At 52.8% G+C, this 15835-nt stretch overlaps 1 protein-coding gene across 16 annotated transcripts in view; it reads left to right on the top strand.

Annotated features, from left to right (window-relative positions):
• The first annotated feature begins 739 nt into the window (after window positions 1–739).
• LOC103881521 (beta-glucuronidase-like) overlaps window positions 740–15835 on the top strand; it is an 87176-nt gene continuing 72080 nt past the window's right edge. For 2 of the 16 annotated variants that reach the window (XR_004183035.1, XR_004183034.1), the window contains exons 1-5: window positions 5986–6037; window positions 6163–6247; window positions 6828–6947; window positions 7082–7175; window positions 7545–7628. Coding sequence is in view for 4 of the 16 variants with exons in the window: in XM_021933601.2 (XP_021789293.2) it covers window positions 1268–1573; window positions 3427–3516 (396 nt within the window). In the remaining 12 variants the exon portion in view is untranslated. Of the gene's footprint in view, window positions 1574–3426; window positions 3613–4766; window positions 4821–5782; window positions 5838–5943; window positions 6038–6162; window positions 6977–7075; window positions 7176–7544; window positions 7722–9108; window positions 9187–9636; window positions 10674–13718; window positions 13850–15835 lie in introns of those variants that run through there. The other 14 variants (XR_004183027.1, XR_004183025.1, XR_004183033.1 and 11 more) reach the window with 14 other exon arrangements.

Raw genomic sequence — 15835 nt, 5'->3', positions numbered from 1 at the left:
CCATGTTGGCCAGGCTGTTCTCAAACTCCTGACCTCAGATAATCCACCCGGCTCAGCCTCCTGAAGTGCTGGGATTACAGGCTTGAGCCACTGTGCCCGGCCTACGTTTTAACAAACTTTTACTCCTGCTCTGCAACTTGCCTCCATTTAGGTTTCTGCCTTATGACCCTCAGTCTGATTCTTTCTTCTGAGGAGGCAAGAATTGAGGTAGTTGCAGATGTGTACGGATTCATCACCAGGAACTCGGACACCTACCACCAGTAACAGGTGGAGGATGCTAGGTGAAAATGTTATGTAAGCTGCATGCTTTTTACAAATGGTAGTGCTTCTCATGTCCAGCCATGGCCACGGCACCTTCCCTGTATGAAAGTCCCCTCCATAAACCTATGTCTCCTTTGCCGTCTCCAGATCTCCTCCTCTACCCTCTTCCACACGGTGCCTTCCCTACTGGAGTAGGGTGGGGTCTCGCAGGAAACCCTCTCCCTGCAATTTTGTGTGTTGTGACAGAGTCTCGTTCTTTCGCCCAGAGCTGCAGTGCAGTGGTGTGATCTCGGTTCACTGAAACCTTCGCCTCCCGTATTCAAGCGATTCTCCAGCCTCAGCCTCCCTAGTAGCTGGAATTACAGGCACCCACCACCACGGCCCTTTTTTTCTTTTCTCTTCTCTTCTCTTCTCTTCTCTTCTCTTCTCTTCTCTTTTCTTTCTTTTTTTGTAGTAGAAACGGGGTTTCCACATTTTGTTCAGGCTGCTCTTGAACTCCTGGCCTCAAGTGATCCGCTTCGCTCGGGTTCCCAAAGTGCTGGTTACAGGCGTGAGCCACTGCGCCAGGCCCTCTCCCTGCATCCTTACGTGCCTGCAATGCCAAGAGGGAGCTCTTGGCCCCCGGGTTAGGATCAGGGCCCCAGAGGCCCAGGGTCAAGGCTACGGGCCGCATCCCAAGGACGTGCATCCCTCCAAGAGGCTGTGTCCAACAGGCATAGAAGAGGCTCTGCTGGAGCCTGCTCGGAGTCCGGCTGGGGAAAGCCAGTGGAAGTGCTTCTTGAAGAAAGAGGGGAATCCCGCCTATCTCAGGGGTTCTGTCCTGGCGTGCAGCCCTGGATCGTCAGGACTGGGCCGAGGTGGGGAGCAGACTTCACCCTTCTTGGCTGCGGCTGAGGGTGAGGGTCCTGCTTGAAGGGCCTAGCCCTGGGTTCCCAGCCACCGACTCCACTCTGTAGCACCTGGCCCCGCCCAGCCCCTCAAGGACTGGCAGTCGCCCTCAACAAAGATGGCGAGGATGGCCTCAGGCGCGTCACGTCGCGCGTCACGTCGCGCGTCACGTACGTCGCGCGTCACGTCGCGCGAGATGCAGGGCTCCTCCCGCGCTGCTCTTAGACCCGTAGACGGCGGCCCAGGGAGGAGCAGGAAGTGTGGTCTGTGGGGCTGCCTGACACCTGGTAGGCACTCGGGCCGCTCTTGTGGGACTGCGCCCTGGCGCTGCAGGGCTGAATGTTATACCCCCGAGAGAGGCCGTTGCGGGAGCGCAACGAGCTGGAGGCCTCTGGAGCTTCGGCGCCGACTTCTTCGACATCAGGTGCGGCGGTTTCTAGGAGCGGCCCGGGGGCGGGAGTGGAGGAGCCCGGGCCCCCCGGCAGGCTCCTTCACCTGGGCGTCCGGAGCTGGGAGCCCGGAGGAGGTTAAAGGTCAACGGGCTTGGGTGCGCCGGGTTGGGGGACAGGTGGACGGGGGGACCCAGGATGGCCGAGGAGGAGGAGGAAGCGCTTCTGCGGAGTCCCCTCCGTGGGCGAAGGCTGAGCCCGGGCAGTATCTATCTTTTTAGTGTTTATTTTTAATTTAAAAAAATTTTTTGAGACTGGGTTTGGCCCTGTCACCCATGTTGGAGCGCAGTGGTGCAATCCTATCTTCTGAGCTCAAGCGATCCCCCCACCCCAGCCTTGCAAGTTAGCTGGAGCCACCATCCCTGGCTAATTAAAAAAAAAGCCGAGGCCGGTCGCAGTGGCTCACACCTGTAATCCCAGCACTTTTGGAGGCCGAGACGGGCGGATCACGAGGTCAGGAGTTTGAGACCATCCTGGCTAACACGGTGAAACCCTGTCTCTGCTTAAAAAAAAAGAAAAAAAGAAAATTAGCCGGGTGTGGTGGCGGGGCCTGTAGTTTCAGCTACTCGGGAGGCTGAGGTAGGAGAATGGCATGAATCCGGGAGGCGGAGCTTGCAGTGAGCAGAGATTGCGCCACTGCACTCCAGCCTGGGCTACAGAGTGAGACTCTTGTCTCAAAAAAAAAAAAAAAAGAAAGAAAAGAAAAAATGTACCCGTGCTTGGTGGCGCACGCCTGTAATGCCAGCACTTTGGGAGGCTGAGACGGGTAAATCACCTGAGGCCAGGAGTTCAAGACCAGCCTGGCCAACATGGTGAAACCCCATCTCCATTGAAAATATAAAAACTAGCCGGGTGTGGTGGTGCATATCTGTAATTCCAGCTACTTGGGAAGCTAAGCCAAGAGAATCACTTGAACCCAGGAGGCAGAGGTTGCAGTGAGCTGAGATCACCCCCACTGCACTCCAGCCTTGGTGACAGAGTGAGATTCTTGTCTTAAAAATAATAATAATTTTTTTTTTTTTTTTAAGATATAGAGTCTCACTACGTTGCCCAGGCTGGTCTCGAACTCCTGGCCTCAAGCCATCGTCCCACGTTAACCTTCCAAAGCGCTGATTACAGGCATGAGCCACCCCGACACTGGGGGGCCAGAGCGGCAGGCGCTGCACAGAGCTGGGCCCAGGGATCGGGAGGAGGGGACAGTTTAGATGTCCTGAGGTCAGCCCTGCCAAGGCAGGAAGGTCCTTTGGTTTTCAAGCTTCAGATACGGGACAGGATGTGACAGGCCAAGGACGCCACCCCTGTTCCCCTCCTGACTTGGATGTGGCCAGGAGAGAAGTGGGACTGGGTAAGGTCTGGGCCACTTTTGCCTGGTCTGCATCCTCTTTTTCTGACTTTGTGGTATTCAGTGCAGGAGGAAGAGAGGAGAGAACTGGGTGCTAGTGTGCGCCCCACTCAGTGTCCTAAGGAAAGCCCCCTCAAACCCCCCAACCACAGGGAGGAAGCTCTCTGTGACAGGCAGTGGGTCATCTACCTCTTAGTCACCAGTCTAAACCTTCTTGCCTCGAGCTGGGATGAGGCCCTGGGCTCACTCGTGTTTCGAGAGATATTGGGCCCCATCCACTCCGAGGATGGACTCCTGGCCCCACTGGCCCAGGTGCACAAACCGCCCTGACAGTTGACCTGTCCTCAGCAAGTTATCTGTCTGTTTTGCTAAGATTCCCTGCTATGTGTCAGGGCTTGCGCTAGGCCTGGGGGCACAGCTGTGCAGCACACTGGTCCCGGATCCCTTTGGGGGCCTAGGAGCTGAGACTGGCCCTTCTTTCCACAGTCGGGCCCCACCCTGGACATGCCGGTTCCTTCCAGCTTCAACGACATTGGCCAGGACTGGTGGCTGCGGCATTTTGTCAGCCAGGTGTAGTATGAACAGGAGGTGACCCTGCCGGAGCAATGAACCCAGGACCTGCGCACAAGAGTGGTGCTGAGGCTTGGCGGTGCCCACTCCTATGCCATCGTGGTCAGTGCAGCCAGGAGCAGGCAGGGCGGGTGGGTGGGCATGGCTGCTGAACAGCCTTTCTCCTGGGGTGGGACTGTGGGGGGCCCTGCCCTGCCCTGCCCTGCCCTGGGGTCTGTGCCCTGTGTAGGGGGATAGGTGGCCTGATCTACCCCATTGGGATGCCATTCTTCCCGTCTGACTGGCAGGCCCCTGAGCTCCATGCTGTAGTTTATGTGAGGGAGTGCCCAATAGCAGGGCCCCTCCTCATGCCCTGACCTGCCCCCCACCCTCCCCATATCCCCTGTGTCTACAGTGGGTAAATGGGGTCAATGTGCTAGAGCATGAGGGGTCTACCTCCCCTTCAAGGCCGACATCAGCAGCCTTTTCAGGAGATGCCTGTTGCCTGTTTTCCCCGGGGCAGGAATTGAAGGGAGCCGTCCAGGCTGGAGTGGTTCAGCCGGGCTGTCACAAGCCTTTGAAGCTTCCCATCTTCAAGCCTGGCTGTTGGAGAGTGTGGGTTTGGAACTTGAGGATAGGGGGTTCTGTTCTGTCCTGTCCCAGCCAGCCACAGCCAGCTTTGAATGGGCAGAGCAATGATGGGGGGAGGGTGTAAAAGAAGAAATGAACTTAGGAAAGAGAAGAGGAAAAGAGGCTTCAACAACAGTCTAGGCCTGAACATGATGGCTCATGTCTGTAATCCCAGCACTTTGGGAGGCCAAGGTGGGTGGATCACTTGAGGTCAGGAGTTCAAGACCAGCCTGACCAACAGATAGTGAAACCCCATCTCTGCTAAAAATACAAAGATAAGCCGGGCATGGTGGTGTGCGCCTGTAATCCCAGCTACTCGGGAGGCTGAAGCAGGAGAATCACTTAAAACCAGGAAGGGGAGGTTGTACTCCAGCCTGGGCTACAGAATGAGACCCTGTCTCTAAAAAAAAAATTACTGTGGAGGCCTGGGGCGGGTGCTAGAAGCTCTGACCACAGGCTGGTCCCTATGTTGGGTTTTTCTTCCCTTTATCCCTCCTGGTTAACTTGACCTGGCATAAAGGCTGTTTCTTCTAAGAGGCTGTCCCTGACTCTCCAGTCCAAGTTATGTTTATTGTCTTGCAGAGCCCAATTCCTGCCACCACTTGTCATTTCCATTTGCAACATTTCTTTCATTGTTTCTTTTTCAGAGTCAGAGTCTTGCTCTGTTGCCCAAGATGGAGTGCAGTGGTGCAGTCATGGCTTGTTGCCACCTCAACCTCCTGGGCTTAAGCTATCCTCCCCCTCAGCCTCCCAAAGAGCTGGGACCACAGATGTGTGCCACCATGCCAGGCTAAGTTTAAATTTATTTTTTTCCCACTGAGAAAAAGTCTCTTGCTCTGTTGCCCAGTCTGGAGAGCAGTGGTGCAATCTCGACTCACTGCAACCTCTACCTCCTGGGTTCAAGCAATTCTCTTGCCTCAGCCTCCCCAGTAGCTAGGATTACGGGCAGGTGCTACCAGGCCCAGCCAGTTGTTTTTTTCTTGTATTTTTTTGTAGAGATGGGGTTTCACCATGTTGGCCAGTCTGGTCTTGAACTCTTGACCTCGTGATCTACCTGCCTTGGCCTCCCAAAGTGCTGGGATTATAGGTGTGAGCCACCATGCCCCACCCTAATTTATACATTTGTTGTAGAAACGGTCTTGCTATGTTGCCCAGGCTGGTCTCGAACTCCTGGTCTCTAGTAAGCCTCCTGACGTGCTGGGATTCTAGGCGTGAGCCACCTTGCCCGGCACTTACACCATTTCTCTGTGCATGTTTCTCCATTCCCACTGCCCAGGACCTGTGGCCTTCGATTTGAGCCACTACTGAGCACCTCGCACCAAGCCCCATGCCTACCTCCCAGCCTGCACTCCCTGTTTGCTTGATGCATTAATAAATATCCCTCCTGAATCTGCACCCATCCATTCCTGTGTTCAAGAGCTGTTTCAGAGAGTCAACCTCATTTTTGGCAGTGTCCAGCCCACTGACCTCAGCTCTGTGTGCCTGGAAGGGTGGCTGCTCCTCTGGGGGGATAGGATTCGGAGGCAGGGGGAGAAAGAGTGATGTTAGAGAGCTCGGTCTAGGACTAGAGGATCATGTGCCCTTATGTAAAATACATCTCAAGTTAGGGAAGAAAGCAGTGGCTGCATGTTTTTTTTCTTTTTGTTTGTTTGTTTGTTTTGAGACAGGGTCTTCTTCTGTGGACCAGGCTAGAGTGCAGTGGCGTGATCTCGGCTCACTGCAGCCTCCATGTCCCGGGTTCAAGCGAGTCTCGTGCCTCAGCTTCCGAGTAGCTGGTGATACAGACGTGCCACGATGACCGGCTAATTTTTGTATTTGTAATAGAGACGGGGTTTTGCCATGTTGGCCACGCTGATCTTCAACCCCCGACCTCAAGTGATCTACCCTCTTTCGGCCTCCCAAAGTGCTGAGATTAAAGGTATGAGCCATCGTGCCTGGCCCCGTGTTGTGTTCTGATGGGGGAAGATGGGACAGAAAGGATGGGAGGGTGTCTGAGCCCTTCCTGGACTGACAGAATCTGTGCCTTCTACCTTTTGTGGACAGGATGGTGATCGCTCACACCAAAGCCTTGGACCCTTCCCGGCCTGTGACCTTTGTGACCAACTCCAACTATGTAGCAGACAAGAGGGTGAGCCTGGGGGTCCCCACCCCATTTTCCCCACCTTTGCCTGGCCTTGTCCTGAAGTCTGCTCATGGGAACAGCTGGAAAGAACCATGAGCTGCCAGTGTGGGATTTTTTATTTTGTTTTTTTACTTGAAAAAATAGAGACAGGGTCTTGCCATGTTGCCCAGGCTGATCTCGAACTCCTGGGCTCAAGCGATCCTCCTGCCTCAACCTCCCAAAGGGCTGGGGTTACAGGTGTGGGCCACCGCACTCAGCTGCAGCCAGTCTGTTTTCAAAGATGGTCTTTGGGTTAATGAGAATTCTCTCCCTGCTTACTCGCCAGGCAGTGTGACTTTCTGAATCCAGGGAGGCTGCACATAGGGAGATGGGATTTGTTTGCTCAGTTTGGACTCAGCGTTTTTTGCACTTTGATTTAATAGACTCATAGAATGTCAAAGGTTTAAGGGGGCTTAGAGTTCATCTGGTCCACACCTGGCTGATCAGAATCTCTAGGGAGTTTTTTTGAAATGGCAGATCTCTGCATTCTGAGATCCTGATTCAGTAAGTCCTGGGTTGGAACCTGAGTTTTCTTTTTCTTCTGTAGAGGCAAGGTCTTACTCTGTTGCCCTGGCTGGAGTGCAGTGGTGCGATCACAGCTCATTGCAGCCTTGAGGACTGTGGGCTCAGGAGAGAGAAGGAAGTCCTGTTTATTGTTGCTTCCAAGGTACTCTGCAATATCTGACACAGCATGTGGTAAATAATACCTATTGAGGGTATGGGTGAGATCTTAGAGCCACGTTTAATCACTCACTTTGTCCTTTTTTTTTTTTTTTTTTTTTTTTTTTTTTTGAGATGCAGTGTTGCTCTGTCACCCAGGCTGTAGTCCAGTGGTGTGATCTCAGGGCTTCTCACCAAGGCCGAGATGGACCGGATACTACATGGCCTAGACAAGGTACTTGCCGTGGCCCAAGCCCCACCTGAGACCCCCTCCCTGTGGCCACAGGCTCCCACCAAATCCCTGAGCAAATAGTGCAGTGTTGCCAGTCTGTGGTTTCACGTTGAACTAAGTATATTCTCATGTGCTGTTTAACTGGGTGCCTTGACGACCACCTCTCTCCATCTTTTAATGACCCCTGTGGCCCATATGGCTCATGGGTAAAGGTGTGCAGGGCCCCAGATGCACCTTCTCAGGGTGCGCTTTCAGGACTCAGCTCCTGGACAGGAACAGTCAGTCATCACGGAGGGTGGGACCAGGGCAGGGGCCCTCTTGGCTGCTGATGCCTGCTCACCTGACCCCTGGCATTGCTGCTACCCGCTATAGGTGGCTGAGGAGTGGGCCCAGGGCACCTTCAAACTCAACTCCAACGATGAGGACATCCACACAGCCAATGAGCGCCGCCTGAAGGTACGACCCATGGAGCCCCACCGCTTTCCTGGCCTCCCCTCTCCACCTTGCCCGGGGCATCATTCTGTTTACTTCGTCATTGGCAGACAGCAGGTGAGACCTCAGGACATGGGCCAGGTGCGGTGGCTCGTGTCTGTAATCCTAGCCACTTTGGGAGGCTGAGGTGGGAGGATCGCTTGAACTGGGGAGTTGGAGATTACAGTGAGCGGAGATCACGCCATTGCACTCCAGCCTGTGTGACAGAGCAATACTTCACCTAAAAACAAAGGGAAAAAAAACCTGTTTCTTGAAACTAGTCAACTAGCAGCACCAGCATCACCTCAGAACTCCTGAGAAATGTGATGTGAGGCCCCACTCTAGATGGTTGAATCAGAGACTCTGGGGGTGGTCCCCAGGGATGTATATTTATTTTATTTATTTATTTTTTTGAGATGGAGTTTCATTCTTGTTGCCCAGGCTGGAGTGCAATGACGTGATCTTGACTCACCACAACCTCCGCCTCCCAGGTTCAAGCGATTGCCTCAGCCTCCCGAGTAGCTGTGATTACAGGCACGCACTACCATGCCTGGCTAATTTTGTATTATTAGTAGGGACGGGGTTTCACCATGTTGGCCACGCTGCTCTCAAACTCCCGACCTTAGGTGATCCGCCTGCCTCAGCCTCCCGAAATGCTGGGATTACAGGTGTGGGCCACCATGGCTGTCCAGTAATTTGTATTTTTCATAAATTCTCCAGTCACTATGCCTGGTGGCTCACGCGTGTAATCCCACCATTTTGAGAGGTTGAGGCAGGAGCATCACTTGAGCCCAGGAGTTCAAAACCAGCCTGAACAACATAGCGAGACCCTGTCTCTAAAATCAAAAAAATTAAATTAGCCAGTCATGATGGCGTGTACATGTGGTCCTAGCCACTCTGGAGACTGATGTGGGAGGATCCCTTGAGCCCAGGAGGTCAAGGATGCAGAGAGCCATGATTGTGCCATTGCACTCCAACCTGGGTGACAGAGCAAGACCCTGTCCCAAAAAAGCCCAAATCAGCAACAACAACAAATTAGCTGGGTATGGTGCCGGTGCGCTTGTAGTCCCAGCTACTCAGGAGGCCAAGGCTGGAAGATCCCTTGAGTCCAGGCTGCAATGAGCTGTGATGGCCACTGCAGTCCAGCCTGGGCAACAGGGCAAGACCCTGTCTCCTACAACAGAAAACAAATCCTCCAGGAACATCTGATGCATGCTAAAGATAAGGACTCTTTGAAAACATAAAGGCCAGTAAAACCTACAGGCCAGTAAGCGTTAATAGTGTATGTAAATATTATCAGTAATTATGGAGAAGATGGTTCAAGCTGAGAGTGAGACAGAGCCGAGTGGGTAAGAGAGGATCTGCCCAAGCCAGGGACATCCTGGCAGAGGGACAGGTCCTGGGTTTGACAGCTTCAGACCCGCGGGGTGCCCAGGGCTCACCACTTGCCCACCTGTGCCCCCAGGTTCACTGAGAGAACATAGGACAGGCCCTCAACCCTGACATACTGGCTGACCTCGCCTACTACCTGGTCTGCAAAGAGGTGAGTGTGTATCAGCCAGGGGGAGGTTGAGGAGATGGGGTGCCCCTCAGAGGGTAGGGGAGCTCAGGGTGCAGGTTCCTGGCCTGGTGGCTCACACCTGTAATCCCAGCACTTTGGGAGGCCTTGGTGGGTGGGTAACTTGAGGTCAGGAGTTCGAGACCAGCCTGATCAACATGGTGAAACCTCATCTCTACTAAAAATACAACAGTTAACTGGACGTGGTGGCACAGTCATATAATCCCAGCTTCTCAGGAGGCTAAGGCAGGAGAATCGGGCTCCTTTTACCTGGGAGGTGGAGGTTGCAGTGAGGTGAGGTCGGGACACCACTCCAGCCTGGGCGACAGAGTGAGACTTTGTATCAAAAAAAAAAAAAAAAAAAGGAAGAGGCGCAGGCAATGGAGGCAGATCAGGGCGTGGAGGAAGCTGCCTCAGTGCCACCTTCCTCCCCAGCACCCAGATGCCATTCTGCAAGGCCCACAAGGCCTCTGGGAAAGCCGTGTTCATGGCTGAGTCCAAAGGGGTCGCCCTCAACCAGCTGTCATTGCAGGAGCTGCACATCATCAGGTGCGGCACACCCTTTTCCCGACACTGTCTTCTAATAGGTGAGCTTGCGTGCCTGGAGGCCAGGGTGCCCCGGTGTCCTGGCCCACCTCTTCCTCTCTCCCCAGCCCCCTGTTCTCAGGTGACATGAGCCACGTGTGGGACTGTGGGCACAGTGTGGGGCAGTATCGTGCCCTGGGTGGCACTGCGTGCTCCGACATCAACAGGCAGATCTGCCAGGTGCGGGCACTATTGCAGGCACAGCAGGCTTAGGTCCTCCCATGCCTGGCCCCATATAAAGTGGGCACAAGAGGACGCTGCTGCGTGTTTCTTGCCCCAGCCTGGCTCCCTCATTGCTGCGCTTTCCAGGGCTGGCCAGTGGGGACAGTCAGAGACTGGAGAGGCAGGGCGGGGTGGCCTGTAATCCTAGCACTTTGGAAGGGCAAGGTGCAAGGATGCTTGAGGACAGGAATTTGAGACCAGCCTGGACAACACAGGGAGACTCCTGTGTTATTACCTGTACCTAATAATAAAACAAATAATTAGTCCAGCATGGTGGGGCATGCCTGTAAGTCCCAGCTACTTGTAAGACTGCAGTGAGAAGATCATTTACGTTCAGGAGTGGAGCTGCAGTGAGCTATGATCACGCCGCTGCATTCCAGCCTGGACAACACAGTGAGACCCTGTCTCTAAAAGCAAAACTTAAAAAAATAAAATGGAAGCAGAGAAAACTGGGCAAAGGCAATGAGAATCATAGATAGGAAGGGAAGAAGGGGCTCCTGTCATAGCCTCCACCTGGTCCAGGCCCCATCCCCTTCAAACAGGGTATCACAGTGACCTCAGGCCAGGATCAGTGGCTCATGCCTGTAATTCTAGCACTTTGGGAGGCCTGGGCAACATAGCAAGACCTCAGCTAACACATTAAAAAGAAAACAATACCCAAGCGGGCATGGTGGCTCACACCTATAATCCCAGCACTGTAGGAGGCTGAGGCTGGTGGATCATTTGAGGTCAAGAGTTCGAGATCAGCCTGGCCAACATGGTGAAACCCCGTTTGTACTAAAAATACAACAATTAGCTGGGTGTGCTGGTAGGATCCTGTAATCCCAGCTACTGGGGAGGCTGAGGCAGAATTGCTTGAACCCAGGAGGTGAAGGTTGCAGTGAGCCAAGATCGCCTCTACTGCACTCTAGCCCAGGTGAAAAGAGCAAGCTTCTGTCTTAAAAAAAAAAAAAAAAATGAAGAAGAGGAAGAAGAAACAGCCAGACGTGGTGGCTCACTCCTGTAAAGGAGAAGGAGAAGGGAGGAGGATGACGAAAACAGCTTAGGCAATGGCGGTCACTGCAAAGCTGAGGAAGAGGAGGAAGAAACAGCCAGGAGCAGTGGCTCACACCTTTAAATGAGGAAGAGGAGGAGGAGGAAAAGAAAGAACCAGGTGAGGGGTGGCTCCATGCCCGGTGGAGGAGGGAAACACCGAAGGCATATCTCACCTATAAAGGAAGAAGAGGAATTGCACAGCATGGTGGCCTCACACCAGTAAAAAGAGGAGGCGGAGGGAGCCTGAAACATGAGGTGGTCTACACTGCCAGGGAAGAGGAGGAGGGATGAAACAGCCAGGCGGGTGGTCTGGCGCCTGTAAAAGAGGAGGAGGAGGGGAGGAAACAGCCAGGCTGACCCTGGCCTTGGCGCCATAGATTTAAGAGGAGGAGGAGGAGGAAACACCCATGTGCAATGGCTCACACCTGTTGAGGAGGAAGGAATAGCCAGGCCGGTGGACTCATAATCTGTAAAGAGGAGGAAATGGAAACAAAGGAAGGAAGAGGAGGAGGAGGAGTGGAATGGAAAGAGGAGGAGGAAATGGAAGGAAAGAGGAGGAGGAGGAGGAAAACACCCATGTGCAATGGCTCACACCTGTTGAGGAGGAAGGAACAGCCAGGCGAGGTGACTCACACACCTGTAAAGAGGGGAGGAATACACAGGCGGTATGGCTCATGCCTGTAAAAGAGGAGGAGGAGGAGGGAAATGAAGCTAGGAATGCAGAGTTCATGGCCAAAGAGGGAGGAGGAGGAGGGAGGGAAATAGGGTGGAAGGAAGGGAATGGAAGAGGGAAAGCAGGGACGGAAGGGGTGGAGGAAATAATGGAAGGAAAGCACCTGTTGGAGGAGGAATGAATGAAATAGGAGGGGGTGATCTCATTAATAATCCAACAGGAGGAGGAGGAGGAGGAAACAGCCAGGCGGGTGGCTCACGCCCGTAAAAGAGGAGGAGGAGGAGGAAAGCGGTGGGTCTGCACATAAAAAGAGGAGGAGGAGGAGGAGGAGGAAATGAAGAAGGTGGAAGAAGAAGAGGGGAATGGAGAGGGAAGGATGGTGGAAGAGGGATGGTTCGCTCAGGACGCGGCAGGTCCGCTACCGCGCGATGATGATGATGATGAAACACCATGGGCGGGCGGTCTACCGCAAAAGATGATGATGATGATGGTTCGTACCAGTAATTAACTTTATTCACGGTAATGCAAAAGATGATGAGCGATGATGAAACAGCCAGGCGGCACCGCCCGCAAAAATATGGATGATGATAAAACGTTTCAGGCGCATATCTCGCTGCACAAAGATGATGATGATGATGATGATGATGATGAGTGATGGTTCGTTTCAGCGATCTGGCCCATGCCTGGTAGATGCTGGTGATGAGGATGGAACAATCTACGCGCAACGGTCCGCTAACTGGCTGATGATGGCCGAAAATCGAGCCAGGCCGAAAGTGTGGACTCACACCCTTTGTAAAAGATGAGGAGGAGGAGGAAATTGCCAGGCGGGTGGCTCACACCTGTAAAAGAGGAGGAGGAAAACAGCCAGGCTGAGGATTCCAGCACACCTGTAAAGAGGAGGAGGAGGAGGAGCCTGAGCCAGGGCGTGAGTGGGTCTCAACAATGCCTGTAGCAAAGAGGAGGAGGAGGGAGGACAGCCAGTATGTGGTGGACTTGGCTAATGCCTAAAAGAGGAGGGAGGGAGGAAACAGCTGAAGGAATGGCCTTATGCTTGTAGAGGCAGGAAGAAATGGAATGGAATGGAATGAAAGGAGGAATAGGTGGAATGGGAGAGGAGGAACAGCCAGGCGGGTGACTCACACACCTGTAAAAGAGGAGGAGGAGGAAAACAGCTGAAAGGGAATTCCACACCTGTAAAAGAGGAGGAGGAGGAGGAAATGGAAATAGGTGGGTGGACGAAGGAAGAGGGAGGGAGGGAAGGAAAGGAAGGAGGAAGGAAGGAAGGAAGAATGGAATGGAATGGAAGAAGGAAGGGAAATGGAAGAGAGAGGAGGGAAGCAGCTGAGGTGTGTGTGGGATCACACCTGTAAAGGAGGAAGAGGAGGAGAAAGAAATAGCCAGTGGCAGTGGCTCCTGCATTAAATGCCGAGGAGGAAGAAAAGAAAGAACCAGTCAAGGTGGTTCAATCAAATGCACATTTGTCTCAGATGAGCAGAGGAATGACTTAGAGTTCAGTAAAGTTTTCGGGGCTCACAAGGAATTTCCTAGCAGGCAAATTCGGTAGGAGGTATGTAGTGTTTTGTTTTGGTTTTTCCTTTTTTTGAGACAGCCTAACTCTGTGGACCAGGCTGGAGTGCAGTGGAACCCTGTGCTCACTGCAACCTCCTCCTCCTGGGTTTCCAGGCTGCATTCTCCTGCCCCCAGCCTCCCGAGTAACTAGGGATTACAGGCATGCACCACCATGCCCAGTTAATTTTTTACATTTTCAGTAGAGACAGGTGTATCACCAGGTTGGCTAACCTGGTCTCCAACTCCTGACTTCAGGTTATCTGCCCACCTCAGCCTCCCAAAGTGGGATGAGCCACTGCATTTGGCCCCTCTCCCTGTATCTTCATATGCCTGCAACCCCAAGAGAGGGCTCCTGGCTCCTTGGTTAGGGTCCGGCCCCAGAGGCCCAGGGTCAAGGCTATGGCACCATCCCAAGAACATTCTTCTCTTCAAGTGGCTGCATCTGACAGGCATGGATGCTACAGGCTGGGGCCTGCTCGAATTCCTGCTGTGGAAGGCAAGAGAAGGTGCTCCTTGATGAACGAGAGATCCCACTGATCTCAGGAGTTCTGTCCTGGCCTGCAGCCCGGCCCAGGTCTGTGGGTTTCACCTGCCCTTCTTGGCTGGGGTTGAGGGTTCCGCTTACCCAAAGGCATAGCCTGGGGTTACAGCTCCAGTTCCCACTGGGCAGCACCGGGCCCCGCCCTGCCCCTGCAGGCCTGGCACTTGTCCTCAGCAAAGATGGCTTGGACGGCCCTAGGCGCCTAATGCAACCCTTCCGCTGGGCTCCTCCCGTGCTGCTCTTAGCCCCGCTGCTCTTAGTCCCACAGATAGCGGGCGGCCTAGCCGTGGAGCGGAAAGTGTGACCCGGTGGACAGGGTGGCCTGGACGGCGCTCTGGCCACTTTTGTATGGCTCTGCGGCACTTTTGGCTGCAGAGTGAGGATGCAGCCTTGCCCCTGGGAGGCTGGGCAGGAGGCTGGGTGGCCTCTGGAGCTTCTGCTCCGACTTGGACAACCGAAGCGGGGCATTAAGGAGCAGTGGTACCCCTGGCAGCTGCAGGAGGTGAGGGCTCCGGGCAGGGCCGGGAGGCACCGTTGTTCACCCTGCCTTAAGATGTAGTTTACTGTAGCCCCAAACTCCTGGCTCAAGCAGGAAATCCTTCCCGTAGCCTCCCAAATGCTTCTGGGGCTGCTGGGCTGCAGGCCAAACACCACCAGACTTAGCTCATTTTTGTATTTTTGAGGAAAGTGGTTTCTATATTTACTGAGCTGGTCTTGAACTCCTGTGACTCCATGATCTTCCCTCAGCCTCCCCAAGTGTTGGGTTGAGTGTGACCACTGTGCAAAAATCTTTTTTTCCAATTAAAAAAGCACTGGACGATAGCCTGCAATTCTAGCACTTTGGGAGGCTGGTCAGTGGGATTACCTGAGGGAATTAAGTCTGACTTCTACAATTGGTTTGGTGGAAATCAAATCCAAGTACAACTACAGCCGATGTCAAGGGGACCAGACCTTCTGCGATGGTGAGTGATAGCATCCCCAAAAAGTTAAAATGCCAGTTGCATGACAGTGCTCCCGTGACTGGTTAATAGGGTGATAGTCACTAGTCCATCGAAAGTGTCTTATTTAAGGGAACATGTGGGCCAGTCTTAGTTTTACAAACCCTGAGGTGGGAACCAGATGCAGGTAGTTTCAGTACAGTCACCGAGTATTCCGGGCCATTTGAGGCGAGGAGGTAACAGCCGAGTGGGATGATGATGATTTCTCAGAGGTTGGTAAATTAGAGACCAAAGGTGGTAGGAGATATCCATGTGTTGGCGAAATTGGTTTTGACTGAAATGTACTGTCAATGAACAAATGAATGTACTATGTAATATATGAAGAATTTTGAGTACTGGAGTGATATCAAATTGTAGAACTAGTTCTGTATATAGAAGTGTGGCTATGTATGATAGTTAAGAAATTGTAGACACTTGCTTACGCATGCATGTGGAGCAAAGCTTATAATATCATCTAATCTATGGAATATACTATGCACAATGCGCTTATTAGCAATTACCTATATAATCACTGGGACTAGCGGTAATGCACCTGCAGAAGTACATAAAAGTATTAATGTATTGGTGGCACAGTGGTCAGTATAGAAATTAAAATGGGTGCGAAGAATGCAGAGGAATAGTTTAAGTCTCAACTGGGTGTTGATGGTGAAATGGGAATACTTTTTTCTCTGGGTGCCTGGGGAGAGGGACTCTCCATTTCTGGTTTACAAGACTGGCGTATTGGATTATACTACAAAGGCAGTTTCATTTCAAATGAATTTATTCTTGATTAGGGCAGTGATGCCAGTGGTATAGGAACAAAAGGAATAATAGAAATATCTCATAGATGCTGTCATATCCATTAGTGAAAGGATGTTCTTGGCTGTCCTCCGATCCATGTGGTGTTAGTAGGTCAGGCTGAGATTCAAGAACAGATGTGTGCCTTAATGGAATATTATCTTTGTTGTTTGGATGTGTGGAGTGCAGGAATAGCTACTAGAAAGGAGAGTGGAATAATAGAAAGACCAGGCC

Source organism: Papio anubis, chromosome 4 (genome assembly GCF_008728515.1).
Source record: "Papio anubis isolate 15944 chromosome 4, Panubis1.0, whole genome shotgun sequence".
In the NCBI taxonomy this organism is placed as follows: Eukaryota; Metazoa; Chordata; class Mammalia; order Primates; family Cercopithecidae; genus Papio; species Papio anubis.
Note: the sequence above shows the minus strand (reverse complement) of the source record. Positions and strands in the feature narration are given on the sequence as shown.